Raw genomic sequence first — 16,260 nt, forward strand, 5'->3', positions numbered from 1 at the left:
ATCGAGAGGGCGCACAGATCCCTCACTAAGCGCCCACCACCGGGGAACCCGCCAAGGCCGATAATAGCTAAAGTCCTCAATTACAAAGACAGAGAGACTATCCTGGCCCACTCACGGAATGGGGGCCACATTGAGTCTGGCTCCGCCAAAATCGCAATCTACCCGGACTATACCCTCCAAGTCCAAAGGAGCAGAGCCCAATTCGCCCACATCAAGGCCAGATTGAAAAATGCGGGCTTGCGATACATGCTACTATACCCGGCCAGACTTAAGATCATCCATAACAATCGAACGCACCTCTTCGAATCACCGACAGATATAAATGAATGGATGGACAGGGAGCAGATCCCTGACATAGAAGGAAGGCAACGGAAAACAAGAGAAAACGGCACCCCCAAGGAAGCCTAATGAAACCACTTTATCGGGACGTATGCGAAGTAATCTCACCTTGCAGATTGTGGCACCATCGAGTGTCTTGGAGCTGACCGAATGGCACCGCTTGGTATCGGACACTACCAAGGGGATTGGCCCGCACCCCCGAATCTCTTTGGGTATCTAACCCGCCCGTAGGGCACCAGAGGACCGTAGGTCTAATGGAGCAGAAACGGGGATGTCAGGATGGGGGGAACCCCGTTAGACTAGTTCTGTTATTGGCTAACGCCAAGTTCACTGTTTGCAGGGTCGGGAAATTGCCCGTTAGCATCCCGTCCCAGTTAGTTAATGGGAAAGTCCGGAACCACCTTGACCACCACACATCACCACTTCAAACTAGTATTGTTAAGTGCCACCGCCAGAGCAGGCCACTGAACCATACACTGATAGGCCGGGGGGCGACACCACAGGGCAGCCCACCCACGTCCTCACACTCACGCTACACCCATGACTAACGTTGTTAAAGTCATGTCATGGAACGTTAGGGGCCTGAACAGCTACATCAAACAACACAGGGTCCACACCTTCCTCAAACGCCACAAGATAGGAATCGCCCTATTGCAGGAAACCCACCTGAATGCACAGAAACTTGCGGCACTGGCTAAGAGATGGAGAGGAACCCTGATAGGCACCACGTACTCTAACTATGCACGGGGAGTCCTGATATGGATTGCCCCCACCATTCCCGTCAACCTCGCATGCACCCACATCGATAACGAAGGTAGGATGGCCTTGCTCAGAGGCACCATAGACGGCAGAGAATTCTGCCTAGTAAACACCTATGCCCCCAACCATGATGCGACGGTCTTCTTCCGCTCCTTATACACCCGGCTTAGCCCGGACAGAGACGGCACGCTCATATGGGGTGGCGATCATAACTGCACCCTTGACCCGCGTATGGACAGATCGGATAACAAACATACCCGCCCCTCCCCTCCCGCTAAAATACTGAAAGCCCTCTTACATCAATACGCCCTGCTAGACCTCTGGAGGACTCAGCACCCGGAAGAAAGAGGCTACTCCTTTTACTCACCCCCTCACGCGGTCTACACTAGAATCGACAGCCTACTGGTGAGCGAGGAACACTTAGACACATTTGTAGACACGCAATACCTCGCTAGAGTGCTGTCTGATCACTCCCCCATAGTAACCTCCTGGACATTAACGGCACCGCGACCCCCCATACCCACATGGAGACTCAGAGGCGAAGCACTGTTAGACAAGGCTTTCCAAGAACAGATTAGGCAATGCACGGCGAACTATTGGCTGACAAATAAGGACAGTGTCCAACATGTCAGCACGGCATGGGAAGCTTACAAAGTAGTGATTAGGGGGGAGGCGATAGCCACTATAGGGGGGGCCCAAAAGTCTATCACAGCTAAGTTGGCTATTGCTGAAAACGAGCTGCAGCAACTAGAATCTTTGGCCTCCTCAGACCCAGCCCACGTACATAGCATAATCGAACTAAAGAAGGCCTGTCTACAACATTGGGAGGCCCTCGGGAAACTCAGCTACACGAAATACATCGAAAGAAACCACGCCCTCGGTGACAAACCGGGCAAGCTACTAGCGTGGCTCTGCAAGCGGGAAACCCCTAGAATACCTATCTGCCACATGCGCGATGATGAAGGCGTAGACACGTACTCACAAGCAACCATAAACCATATATTCACGAAGTACTATCAGGCCCTCTACACCGACCCCTCACAGCCAACAGACACTGAAATAGGGGATGTATTGGACATCATTGATTTACCACACCTCGAGGAACACGCGGCTGAATCCCTGGAAGGGCCAATAACCCCCGACGAGGTCGCAGTGATCATTAGAACGCTCCCCGCAGGGAAAACCCCAGGTCCGGATGGGCTCCCGGGCGAGTTCTATAAGGCCTACGAAGCCGAACTAGCCCCACTACTTGCCCAAGTCTTCAACGAGGCATACGACACAGGCCGACTACCCAGCACCATGAGAGAGGCAACCATCATACCCCTCTTGAAACCTGATAAAGATGGCGCAGAGTGCGGCTCGTACAGGCCGCTATCCCTACTGAACACAGATAGCAAGATTCTCGCAGCAATCCTGGCCATGAGGTTACGCAGAGTCATCCCGTCCCTGATCCACCAAGACCAGACAGCATATGTGCCCGGTAGAACCATTACGGAAAACCTACGCAGACTGCACCATGTTATCCACAGCACTGAAGGCAGACGGACACAATGTGCAGTAGCATCCCTTGACGCCTCTAAAGCATTTGACTCAGTGCGCTGGAGATGGCTCCTGGCCACCATGTCTAAGATGGGAATAGGGCTCAGCTACATAAAATAGGTCACACTCCTTTACACCAATCCAGAGGCCAGAGTACGCACCAACAGCACCTTCTCACACAAATGGGAGCTTTCTCGAGGAACTAGGCAGGGATGCCCCCTATCACCCATGCTGTATATTATAGCTATAGAACCCGTGGCAGCATATGTGAGACAGGAATACGGGGATGGAGGCATACTAGTAGATGGGGTGAACCATGTGATTTCCATGTACGCCGACGATATGCTCCTCTATCTAACAAACCCCACACACATACTGCCCTACATACTGGAAACCTTAGATAGATTTCACAGATACACGGGGATCCAGATCAACCGGGACAAATCATGCCTATTCCCCCTCGCCGCCTTGAGCGGGAAAATGGCCGGTCAGCTCCCCGATCTTGCCCTAAACTGGGAACCCTCCTCCTTCAAATACCTGGGCATCAGAGTGCACAGAGACCCCAAGACTGAGCACGTACTGAACACAGTGAGGGCAAAGGAAGGCCTGGCAAGGTCAATGGAGTTCTGGAGCAGGCTGCCGCTATCGGTAGCGGGCAGGGTGGGCCTGCTGAAAATGGTGGCGCTTCCCAGACTGCTGTATTTCTTCACCAACGTACCACACAACATACCACGACAATTTTTCAACGAACTACACAGACTGTGCAGAACATTCTTGTGGCAGGATGGCAGGCGTAGGGTCGCCCTCGAAACGATGCAGAGACCGTATGACAAGGGGGGCCTCAGAGTGCCCAACTTCGAACTGTATTACCTGGCCGGACAATTGAAGCACGTGATACAATGGATGGCCGACGAGGCCACTACGGACACTCGCTTGCTACAGCCGCAAGTCCCGCAATTGCTCCTCAGGGACCTGCTATGGTCTGAACCCAAGTCTAAACAACCTCACTCATACCTGATTCTCTTGGGCGTCCAAATCTGGCGGAGGGCCTGCAAGGCTGCACTGATCCCTGACCCCTACTCTCCTCAGATCCCTATAGCCGCCATCATGGCCAACAGACCGGGAAGCCATAGGATAATAAGAGACACTTGGGAACCTTGCGGCGTAGCTACCCTGGGCGACCTGGCGGATGATCAGGGAATCTTAACCTTCGCGGAGTTACAAAAAGTCTCTGGTATCCACACGGGACAGTTCTTACTCCACAATGCAGTGATTAGGAAACTGGTGACCCGCTGGCCACCAACGGATCCGTTAAATACTGGTCACGAACACATTGAGGACCTGCTCGGGGCGGCCGAGGGTGGCCATGAGACCTCAAGAATATATGACACACTGCTAGACAGCGTCACCCAACGAAACCTCCAGTGTAAGGCGGCGTGGGAACAGGAACTAGGATCACAATTCGAAGACAATGAATGGGGGGCCATAATGGGATACCACAGGAAAGTATCCAGGAACGCCAGGTTCCAACTCATCCAATTCTACATTACGAATAGAGCGTATTTCACACCAGACGTCATCTCCAGATTTAGTGGAGCTGTGACCACTGGGTGCCCCAAATGCAACGAAGCCCACGCGGCGATGATACATATGTTTTGGGGATGCCCCGCCATTCAGTCTTTCTGGGCCCAGGTCAAAGCCAAGGTGGCCGAGGCGAACATCACCCTAGAAGTTCATACGCCAAAAGCATGCATCCTCGGCATATACCCCAGAAGCAAGAAGAACAGACCACTCAATAAACTAAAAGACCTAATGTATATACTGGCGAAGAGACGCATTGCAATGAATTGGAAGCGCCCGCGGGCCCCCTGCTTGTTGACTTGGTGGCAAGACCTCCGCAAATGGACGAACGCAGAGACAGCGGTCTGGGAGATGGCGCAGTGCCAACAAAGGCAGGACACCTCAGACGACCTACTACAATGGGTGGAGCTAACGGTTACGCTGTTCAGCCCCAACATGGGAAGCTCCTCTGGCGATGACACAGATGACCCACAACAATCACGTGGATGAACTGGTGGTGTAACACGTTTGGGCCCGGACAAGTTGGGATAGGGAGGGGGGAGGGTGGGATGGGTGTGATTGCACTTTGTTTTTTGTGTATGTTCACGTTGATGACACAATGAAAATAATAAAACAGATTTAAAAAAAAAAAAAAAAAAAAAAACCTTCCGCCAAAAATTAAATGTCTCAATTTGGGCTGCAAAACTCGCAGACAACGGGGACAAAATAGGGGCACTTAGAACGCGCCAGCCAAGCGGGCCGTGGCATTTGGGAGAGAAGCCAGTTCGCATTTGCACATTGAGGTGCACTACCTAGACGGATTCTAAACTTCAAGTTCTCACAGATGCCTATACTACATGATGTTGCAAATAAAGAATGCGAAGGACAGCGCCCAGATGAGGCCCACAAGTCGCACTGGAAGTATAAGGGTCTATTGTTTTTTGACCTTGAGACAGGGACCATGCCGAAAGAAGTACATTTGAAGAGAGTGCGCAATAACGTAAGAGACGATAAGGCAGAAAATTCAGGAACTAGACAGTTTCATTTTAGGTCAGTATACGAAAAATCGTTGTCAAGAGCACGGTCCGTTTTACAGACTGCATTACGAAGAGACACAATGGAAATTTCAAATATAATGTAAGTAAATCTTTACATGCTTTTATACCGGAATGAAGATTTAATGAATGGATGCATGAATAAAATGAATGAATGAAGAGCTATGAAAAGCAAGTAAAACTGTTCGTAGTGGGCACATGGGCATGCAGGTCCACTGGTCTCACCGATCTCGGTCCTTGGCCCAGCCACTTTTCCCTGCACTGCCTACCTGCACTACGGGACTGTCTCTGTATCCTTCAGCCCCTTCTCCCGGCATTTACCTTGCACTTGCCACCAGCTGGCCCCATTATTTAATTTGTATTCAACTAACCATATACAGCCCTTCCCCATGCGCGATCAGAAAGACACCTGGCCTAGTAGGATCGTTGTCTATCTGCCCTTGTTCCCCACCTGCCTCGTCACGCCTAGAAACACTAGGCGCGTTACAAATGCCAAATCATATCATTCCTCACGCATGTAGACTAACTGTCGTTTATCATTGTGTGTTGGACTCGATTTATCTCGTTACTTTTCGCGTTGATTTTAGAGACGAACATACTCCATTGAACTATCCTTGCAAGCAAATAGTTTCTGATCGGCCGTAATAAATAAAATGAGTAATATTAATGAAGTTCGGCTAGCGAGACTAATTATCATTTTTTTGTTTTCATAACAGGTATTCGATCCCATTCTGCCACTGCCATCTGTTTGAGACACTGGCGGATGGATTCTTCAGCAGACACCTGCAGCTTCGTGTCAACAACTGGAGCACGATCACCATATTATGGGACGATCGCCAAGGGCCCACATGCCCTTACGCTGTACTAGTGGCTAGAAACAACATATCAACCTTTAGGCTGGACTAGTGCCTAGTTGATGGAACATCCTTGCGGTTCACCGTGCTTCCAAAGTGATTCTTTTTACGAAAATCAACACCCTGTGTACCATAAAGGAACAGCGCGTGACTCAAGATGAAACGGAACATTTATTGCGGATACAGATAAAAGAAAATAAATGGCTTCCGGAGTTCATATGGCAATTGCTGAATATTCTCTAAACATTTAATGTTAAATAAATGTACTTTACCAAATGTACCGTGTTGCTGTTTCATTTTAAAGTACAGTTTCATATTCCGAATTGTGGCGCTGTGTTGTGAGTTGATCTGTGTTGGTTTCCGGGTTCTGTGTGGAGTCGCGCAGAAGACGACGACTGGGCGCGTTTGCCTACGCAGCACAGTAACGTCACGGGGAGAGGCGGGGAATATGAATGTTTTGATAATGTCAGGCTCAGGGTCGGGGGAATTGATTTAGTGCCGCAAAAGCAGGTCAGCCAGGGCGATCGGGGAAAAGATAGGATTATCAGAAAATGGCGGCTCCCTGGTGCTTGTTTTCGCGTGCGTTTAATGGACGAAAACTCGGGTAAGGTCCATAGTAAAGTTTTCTAAAATCGAGCCACTTTGGCTTAAAAAAACATGGCCGACCGGTAGGGACAATAAACATTTTTACTAGACCATGCCTTTAACTCTTTCATTCCTTTTGTTTCTTTATTTACATAGAAATGTGTACGATTTTGTAAAACAAATCACAAATAAAAAAAAGACAGCCAACCAACCAACATCCTATTCAGTTTTCTGTAAACGTAATTCTCACATTACTTCCAAACTATATGCTTGTGCTTTAGAAAAAGCACACAAAATAAACATTTGGAATTCTTGTAGATACTTTTTTTTTTTTTTTACATTTGCCACACCTACCCTTCTTCGTTTGTCCATAGTTTCATAGTAAATGTTGACAAATTCTTCAGCAGCTTTGCAAGCCAGGTCCACATGTGTCCTAAAATCCTGATAAAGACACGGTGGGAAAATGATTGGCTTATTTTGCAGGATAAAAACAAAAACACATTAAAATAAAATATTAACATGTTCTTAAACATCACTTCATTCAGGATTCCTCAAGCTAATCAAGTGCTGTAATAACAGGTGATATGACCCCATTTTGCGAGTGGCATTTGATTAATCAAACTTGGAAGGATGACAGGCTAAGTCAAAACAGCTACAGTACACTCACTTGCAAATACAGGCTGCTTCCATGTCAGAGACCAACACTTTACTCGTGTAGCCATCACCATTGGTCTCTACCCATACTATGCACCAAGAGGTTCAAAGCCATAAAATTAGGAGTCATCATGCAAGCAACAATTGGCAAAACAGCAAACACCTGTCAGCCAAGCCTTTTTAGTAATCCTAATCTGTCCCCTAGATGGAACTGCTCAGCCTTGTTTCCAAGGCCAAATAGCAACAGTCAGAATGACAGGAGAAAATAGGACCACACAATTTGCTTAAATTTGTGACGCAAACGGGTGAAAATCAGCATGTCATCTTTGGAGATCTCTTTATTTTACTTAAATCACTGTTAAAAGGAACCACACATCACAAAAGCCCCTACACCAAAAATTGCACGAGTCCCGTATCCAAATAGGTATTCACACAATTTTAATTGTAAATCATGCATACGCACTCCTACCTCACTCAAGAATACATTGCAGGAAAGTCACCCAAACAATACACAGATGGCCATGCACAGACTACCATTGAGGTAGTTAACAAGAACACCTGCTCCATTAGTGCCTTGACAGGGCTCTGTGTTGGCGGCGTGGCATACACAATATGTCCTTGAAAAGACATCTGACCATAAACTATGCTCTAGAATAGTAGCAGAACCTTACTCAGAGACTCCCACCACCTATCATCTCTTCATCCGGTTATTACACAGGCCATAGACCTCATTCTTCCAAATAAATCAAGCCTACTAAAAAATAGACACTTCTCTGAACCTCAATCACTTCCCCATATTACTATCTGAAAACACCCATGGGTGCGAAAGAACCCACAAACACAGTCATGAAATATCGCAAATCTAAGCAATCGGAGGAAGAGAGGCCCCACCGATATATTCTTTCCGGTGGGGTGGAAAGTGGAAAATCAAAGCCATCCCAGAATGAGCTCCAAGGTTAAAAAAAAAAAAAAAAAAAAATTATATATTACTTTTGCCCATTCTGTCCTGCTTGATCGGCAGGCACCCTGGCGACATCTCTCCTGCTGGAGTGTCAAGCTTGTAACAAACATCTTATTGATTTGATGTTGTAAATATTATTGTTGTACGCACTGGCAGACATGTGGTTGAACAACTGAGGGTGGCCCGGTGGACCAGTTAACATACTTGGACTATTAACTTTGGGCTGAAGAAGTCTGTCAACGTGGAGAAAACCGATGGCTTCTTATAACTGTCTCAGAGGTACTTGCCAGAAGTACTCATGGTATTTCATAAAGGAAGTTTTAAGTTGTACACAGGCTTGCATTAATACAATAACGAGATCGATTAACTATAGCAAGGGCGTAACTTTGTTTTCAGGGGAGGGTGGATTTGAGAAATGGTTTTCTACCAAACTCTTGAATCAGGAAAAGACAGACGGTTGGGAACTACAAAAATGTAAAAATAGTTGAAATATAAGAAGTGATTGTAACCTTGGTGTAAACCGCACTAATAAGCCATTCATTTGTTGGCAGTCCAGGTATTAACAGAGTTGCTTTACATTTGATGCTCCGGCGACAAACTATTGGAACCACATCTACACCTGAATGAATTTGTCCATTGAATTTCAATATACTGAGCATTAGTGGATGCATTATTTGGGAAATGTAAGATATGATGTGGCATTTATAAAATGCTCCTACACACAAGTGTTTCAAGCAATGACAAGGGACATTGAGATCGTGCAAGTGCAGGGGAAGGGGAAAGTGTGGCGGAAAGGGGGCAGTGCAGTACAGTACATAGGATCAACAGTAATAAATAAAATAAATAAAAATAATAGGTAAAAGTGCGGCCAGTTTATGGCAAGTGCAGGGGTAGGTGCAGACATCAGGTGTCAAGAGCTGGTGGGGACTATAAGGATACAGAAACAGCCCCCCCCCCACCCCCCAAGTGCAGGGGTTGCCCGGGAGGCAGTGCAGGTGTGCAGCTGGCGGAGGAGGGGACCTGGGGCCGAGATCAGAGGGTAGCCAGGTTACCAGTGCAGTTTCAGTCAGGAGTTCAGCAGGGGAGAGGCGGAGAGAAAGCAGAAGCAAAGAGGAAGGTCTTGAGGTGCTACCGGAGATTGTTCTCCTCATGCTTCAGGGTGGTTGTTCCAGAGGGAGGATGCAGCCGAATAAAAATCTACCACCAACTTGTTGCTTGGAGAAGGGACTGACCCTGAGCGAGTTGGAGGCGAATGAGCGAAGAGCTCGAGAAGGAAGATATTTAGGAAAAGAGAGTTGAAGGTATTGAGGCCCCAGGCCCCAGAAGGCCTTGCGGACAATGCAGATGGTTTTGAACTTAACCCTCGCAGTCACTGGGAGCCAGTGCAGGGATTTCAGTCCTGGAGAGATACGATCCCTGGGCTTGATGCCAAGGACAAGTCTAGCAGTCCTGTTCTGGATGAGTTGCGGAGAGTAGAAGCAGGCAGATTTAGAAAGAGGCTGTTGCAGTAGTCCAGCTGAGAAAGAACCAGAGCTCTGGAGACAGTGAGATTCTGGGGGAAGGAGAGGAAAGGAAGAATACCTCTGAGGAGGTGCAGCTGGTAGTAAGACCTCTTAGAGATGTGAGGAGAGAAGGAGAGTGTGGAGTCGAAGATGACCACAAGGTTTTTAGCCTCACTGCTGGGAGAAGGAAGAGGGCCAAGAGAGGCCGGCCAGAGAGCGATTGGAAAGGAGGGAGCAGGCGTGCCAATGAGGAGACTCTGTGTCTTACTGGCATTAAGGCAGAGATCTTTGGAGGCACACCACTCATAGCTAGCGGAAAGTCAGAGATGAGAGAAGGGTACAATATGTTCTTCCTTACATACAGCATCATCTGAACTTGTGTTTTCTTCTATTAACTCATTCGAACACGACATTGAGCATAAAGCATCCATTGTGATATTTGTCTTTAAGACCCCTGAAGAAGTTCCTATAATATCAGTCCGGTCAATGGAACGAAACATGCTGTACTAGGGGTGCACAATTCTTCCTATAATGGGCTGAAAAGTAAATGTAGGAGGGATGGTAGGTGCGTCAGGGGCATGGCACAGGGAACCCCCAATTTTTATTAAACACATGGAAACAGAAAACCTATTTCAGGTGTACCAGTCTTTATTTGTATTTCAAACTTACCTTTTGTTCTACACATTTTCCATTCCACTTTTACCATTTCTTTCTTTCCAAAGGATATATTGGCAATAGTACAAAAAATAGGCAAATCATTCATGAGGAAAACACTGCGCTCAAACATTTCACATGTTATGTTGCTTTATATTTGCAAGACACACGCTCTGCCATTTTTCACAGCATCTGGCACAGCTGTAAGTGAGCAATGAACCATGAGTATTGAGAAATGATGTTTCTTTTTTTAAGTGTGAGGTGAACAGTGAACCAGACATACTTGATCAATGAGGAACATTGCAGCGTTTTTCAGATGTCAGTTTCTGGCTCTCAGGCTCCAGTGACATTATGCCTACACTCAGAGTACCGTGGAGATGGTGGTCAGCGAGTCTTGTCCTTAGAATGGATTTATGCAATTTCAAATACGAGGAAACATGCTCACAAATGTAGATCCTGCCAAACATTGACACCATCTTTAATGCTTTCTGGGACAGATTGGGAAATTGAGCAGTAGTGTTCAGAGACTGGTAAAAAGACTAATAAAGGCATATACCTATGCTTTCTTTTTTAGGACCCTACAGCATTGAAGTTCAAACTCTTCCAGTTGATGTTCAGGTGGCATATTTTCAACATCAACAGAGAAAGAGTCTGCAAAAAGTTGAAGAGGCTTGCTGTGATTTACATTGTGCGACACAAGACTACTTGCAATTCATTCCGGACCTTCACATGCCGATGCCATCCTACATACTTGTCATGGGGGTAAGCCTCTGCACATGCAGGGAGAGTACCAGCGTTCCTTTCTCCAGTTGGGCTGTCAGCAGTCTTCATGTTATTTTAAAAGCACAAACTGCCTCAAATAGATCAGAGATTAGATGTTGGCTTCCTTGCAACATTCAAATGGCCTGTCAGGTCAGTCAGAAAGGAAAAGTCAGCTACCCAATCAATATCTTGTATGACAGAAGTATCTATTCCCTTTTCATCAAGGAATGCTTTTATTTCCTGCCGTAAGTCGCTTCAGAACATTGCCACGACTGAGCCAGCGAACATCAGTGTGATATAGGACATCACCATAATCTGCCTTTGCCTCTTCTAAAAAAATGCCTGAGACAATCTGTGCTTTAAAGAGCGTGCACAGGTAAAATTAACTGTTTTCACAATGCAGTCCATGAGATCAGTGAATTGCAAATGTTTAGCACATAATGCCTACCGATGTATGATGCAATGATTTAAATGGACTGCCTTCTCACTTAAGTGTCTTTTCAAGCAGCCAATAAAACCATTTTGCTATCCAACCACGGCTAGGGTCCCCATTAGTGGTCACGCCTACCATATTATACCATGTCAAATTTAAATCAATTACTTTTTGAAAAGCATACAAAATGTCAACACTAGTAGTTCTGCCATGCAAAGAAACCAGGGAAGCCAATTCCTGAAATACTTTGCATCCGTTATTGACCCCACAAATCAAAGTTAAGAGCTGGACCGTGTCACTTGCATCTGTGCTCTCATCAAGGGCAGCTGAAAAGAATTTGAGATCCTTACATTGCTTTTTCAGTTGGCTGCAACAATTGTCAGCCATGTCTACAATACGCCGCAGGGTACTCATCCGTGAAAGGGGGACATTTGTAAAGGAATCTTTACACAATGCCTCGCAAATCTCCATCAGGCAGTCTTTTACAAAATTCCCATCTGAAAGGCTGTGCTGACCTTGAAATAAGCTGTGCAACCTTATAACTAGCTAAAAACGCTTAAAATTGTCACCTCTAAATGATTGCGCACTAGCTAAATTGGCACATTCAGATTCTGTTTTTCTCTGCGCAAAAACACCTTGTTGCTTAATCAGCTGTGTTTTTAGCTCCCCCGCTTTCTTTACTCTTGCTTCCCCATGCAAATCCTTATATAGTGAATGTTTCGTTTCACAATGGTGGCAGATATTATAGTCCTTGGGAACTGCAATTCGCTCGAGACAAATAAAGCAAAAGTACACATTAGGTTTACACTTAATGAAAAAATTAAACTTCAGTCCACTCATCCTTAAAATGATGCTCCTGGTCAATAAGTCTTTTTTTTTATTTGGCAGGAACACCTTTGGAGCACAAACAGTGATGCAATGCACACCGTGGGTCTGCACAGAGATGGAGTACCAACGATGAAGGGCAGGTTCAAATGGTACTTCGGGCAAGTTAGGAACTCCACTGTTATGCTTCCACTATGACGGTCCAAGTCTAGAGTACATACAAATCATATACTTTTTAGACAAGCATAAAAGCGACAAAAAGGACGAGATCAGATCAAGGACGGGGCATACCTTTTGTATGCACTTCTTGGTGGATAATGGCTTAAAAAATAGGCTGCGTAGCATATCAAATGGCTATGTAATAGATTGAGGTGAATGCAAGGATTGACTGGCCCTATTACAGTAGCCATTTGCAATTTCTAAGTTGCAGAGCTGCGCCGTACAAATCCCACCTTTGAAATTAACATTGACCCAGAGCACAAAATGTAGAAACCTACACCGTTGGAAGCCTCTACTTTCAAATGTCACAAGCGTGTGTGGCATTGTGTGATCTTGTTAACAGTGGCCACATGTAGGGGTTTAATAATAGGAGGCACGTGTGAGCAGCCATGAAGGAATCCTCAAGTGGTGGTCTTTACAATGTGAGCGATACCCCTCTTTGGACCCACTCACTGCCTGTGGTTAAATAGTAAGGAACATCCCGACGGGCACGTGCCCGACAGGCTCCATGCCAATCAATAAAGGGGAATAAGAGGTGGGCAATGGACAGAAAACAAAGAATCACTTGCCCAATAGGCTTCCAGTGCAGAAAGAGTCACATCAGAGCCAAGGCAGGGCTTCCTAGAATTAGCAACAGCACAACGGGCAGTTTATATGCACAAACTCATTTCCAAGAGCCCACGTTCGGGGATGCAGACGGCCTCAGAAACAGATCCATCTAAGATTCACAATCACGCGAAACCTTTGCACAATAAATAAAGTTTTATTTTACCAAGAAAGAAATAGATCAATAATTCTAACTGCATCTGAAGCCATGTTTTTTTGGGAAATAATGGGCTGCTCCATAGGTCATGCTTGCCCTCAGATTCTCTGTTGCTTATTAGGATAACAATAAATTTATTTATACAGCAGCAGACTAACGGTCAGTAATATTTCCAGCATGTCCAACTTTTAAAATGGGCAAAATGTATGTTACTACTTGAAAAGGTTCAGCTTGCTTTTCATCACAAGCCAACTCCTGGATGCCATGTCTGAATATTACAAAACTTACATGAGGGCAAGTGCTGGAAGATATCTCAGTACAAACAAGGCTGTAACCATACAGACAACTTCCGCCCCACCCCCCCGCGCTCCCCACCAAGATTTGCATCTTGGCACACAAGGGGATTGCAAACATACAGAGGCTGAAAACATACAGACCCCTCCAGGAAAAATTACAGTCAGAACTGTCTCCCACTGTATCGTCTTCATGTGCTTCTAACTTTGAGGCGAATGGAAGGAGGGCCCGTTATGGCACATTAGTAAATAGCCCCCATCCTGCACTTGTGTGCGAGGGATGATGGAAGCAGTACTACCCCAGTTCTGTACCAGCCGGCGTGTCTCCTGCAGGTTTGGACTGGCCTATATGACAATACCCAAATCAAAAACACAAAATGCCCATTGGGACCCATTTTTTTTGGTCAAGATGGGCCACTTCTTTTGCCCATGCGGGACAGTTTTGATAAGCTACTTCACCATGTGGCCGGTAGTTCTGACCAGCGTTACTGAATAAATAAATATTCATTAAAATGCACAATTTGCATCACATTTCATCAATTCACCACTCCACTTTTAACAAAGACAATATTGGATGTAAGCCATAGTGCACACAACTGTAGGGAGTTCCTCACAGGAACAGGAGTCCTGGTACCCTAAGGGGAGGGGAGAAGAGTCTCTCCCAGTGAGGTTCCACTTGCCTCGACACATAGGGAGGGTGTTGTGGTGCAAGCTCACCATCTAGCCTCACAGACAGGGGCTCCCCTTGGGGAGAAGGAGCGAACTCCCACGATTCGTCACACATGCCTTTACAGCAAGTTTTTCAATGGAACTTACGGCGAGGAAAAATTAAGATGCCTGAAGCCAGTGCAAAAACATTGCAGGAACAGATTTAATTGAACATGAATACATAGATATTTTATTTGTATCATGCTCGTACACAAATGTTTCAGATGAGGCAAGGGAGGAGAAGAGGGAGAACAAAACCAACAAACTTCCTAGACCGAGTGACATCGAGAATGCGCAAGTGCATGGGGGAAGGGGGGAGAAGTGGAAAGAAGTGCTGAGCAAAGGAATACAGATAAAAATAAATAAATAATAAAAAGCAACATACGGTGGTAGTGCAGCCAGTAAGTGGTTAAGTGCTAGGTTTAAGGCGACAGGGTGTGTCTGATGAGTGCAAGAAAAAAAAGAGGGGGCAGAGGGAGGACTGTATGGTTACAGATTCAGACCCCAGTGCAAGGGATTGCCACGAGGCAGTGTGGGTGGGTGGCAGGGTGAGCAGGTACCTGGGCTGGAAAGTCAGAGGGTAAACCAGGTGCACGGTGCTGAGACAGAGCAGATCCGCAGGAGAGAGGAGGAGTGAAGGCAGAAGCAAAGAGGACGATCTTGAGGTGCTTCCGGAACAGAGTGGCAGGGAGGCTGTTCCAGAGGTAGGCCCCAGCCGAAGACAGATATACCTCAGCTCGTTTCTTTAAGAAAACTACAGACCCTGAGCGAGTTAGAGGTAGAGGAGCGAAGAGCTCAGGTGGGAAGGTATTTACAGAGGGACAGCTGAAGGTATTTTGGACCCCGGCCCCAGAAAGCGTTGATGACAATGCAAAGGGTTTTGAATTTAATCCTTGCAGCCACCGGGAGCCAATGGAGAGATTTCAGGGCTGGAGAGATACAATCCCAGGGCTTGAGGCCAAGGACAATCTTGCAGACCTGCTCTGGATAAATTGCAAAGCGCGGAGAGTAGAAGCAGTTAGATTAAGGAAGAGGCTGTTACAATAATCCAACCTAGAGAGAACCAGGGCTCATGAGACAATGAGCTTCTATGGGGAAGGAGAGGAGAAGCAGAATACCACTGAGGAGGTACAGTAGGAAATGTTTTTTTTTGCGGCACCATAAATGTGGGCAGAGAAGGACAGCGTGGAGTCAAAGATGACCCCGAGGTGCTTAGCCTCGCAGGTGGGGGAAGGAGGCGGGCCAACGGAGGCCGGCCAGAGTGACATGAAAGGAAGGTAAAGGTGTGCCGATGAGGAGGATCTCTGTCTTGCTGGCGTTCAGGCAGAGCTCGTTGGCGGCACACCAATCCTGAAAGGCAGATAGACAATCCCAGGTGAGAGAAGGAGAGGAGGCGGCAGAGGTAAGCCTGAAAATAAGTTGAGTGTTGTCAGCATAGCACTGAAAATTGGAGCAGAAAACAGCAATGCGGTGGCCGAGAGTTGCCAGGTATTGGTTAAAAGCCAGGGTGAGAGGTTAGACCCTTGGGGAAACACCGCCGGTAGAAAGGGAGATAGTTGAAAGGTAGGACCCAAGTTGGACCTGGGAGGGTCGATCAGAGAGGAAAGAGGTCAGCCAGGCCAGAGCCTGATCCGGTGATACCCAGGTTGAGCAGGATGGTATAGTTGACTGTGTCATAGGCAGAAGAGAGAGTAGGATGAGGACAGAAGGGATGTTACAGTCAAGGTTGGAGAGCAGATCCTTACGGATATTCAGGAGAGCAGTTTCAGTGCTTTTGGCAGCTCTAAAGCCAGAC

The 16,260-nt window shown here is 46.7% G+C and overlaps 1 protein-coding gene across 1 annotated transcript in view; it reads right to left on the reverse strand.

The window, feature by feature from the left end:
• The window catches only part of NXT2 (nuclear transport factor 2 like export factor 2), a 143,044-nt gene that overhangs the window by 99,993 nt on the left and 26,791 nt on the right, over positions 1-16,260 (reverse strand). Inside the window, exon 2 of the mRNA XM_069612623.1 lies at positions 7,046-7,132. Within this exon, the coding sequence (XP_069468724.1) occupies positions 7,046-7,132 (87 nt within the window). The remainder of the gene's footprint in view (positions 1-7,045; positions 7,133-16,260) is intronic.

This window comes from Ambystoma mexicanum, chromosome 5p, assembly GCF_040938575.1.
Source record: "Ambystoma mexicanum isolate Mex_15411 chromosome 5p, UKY_AmexF1_1, whole genome shotgun sequence".
Lineage (NCBI taxonomy): Eukaryota > Metazoa > Chordata > Amphibia > Caudata > Ambystomatidae > Ambystoma > Ambystoma mexicanum.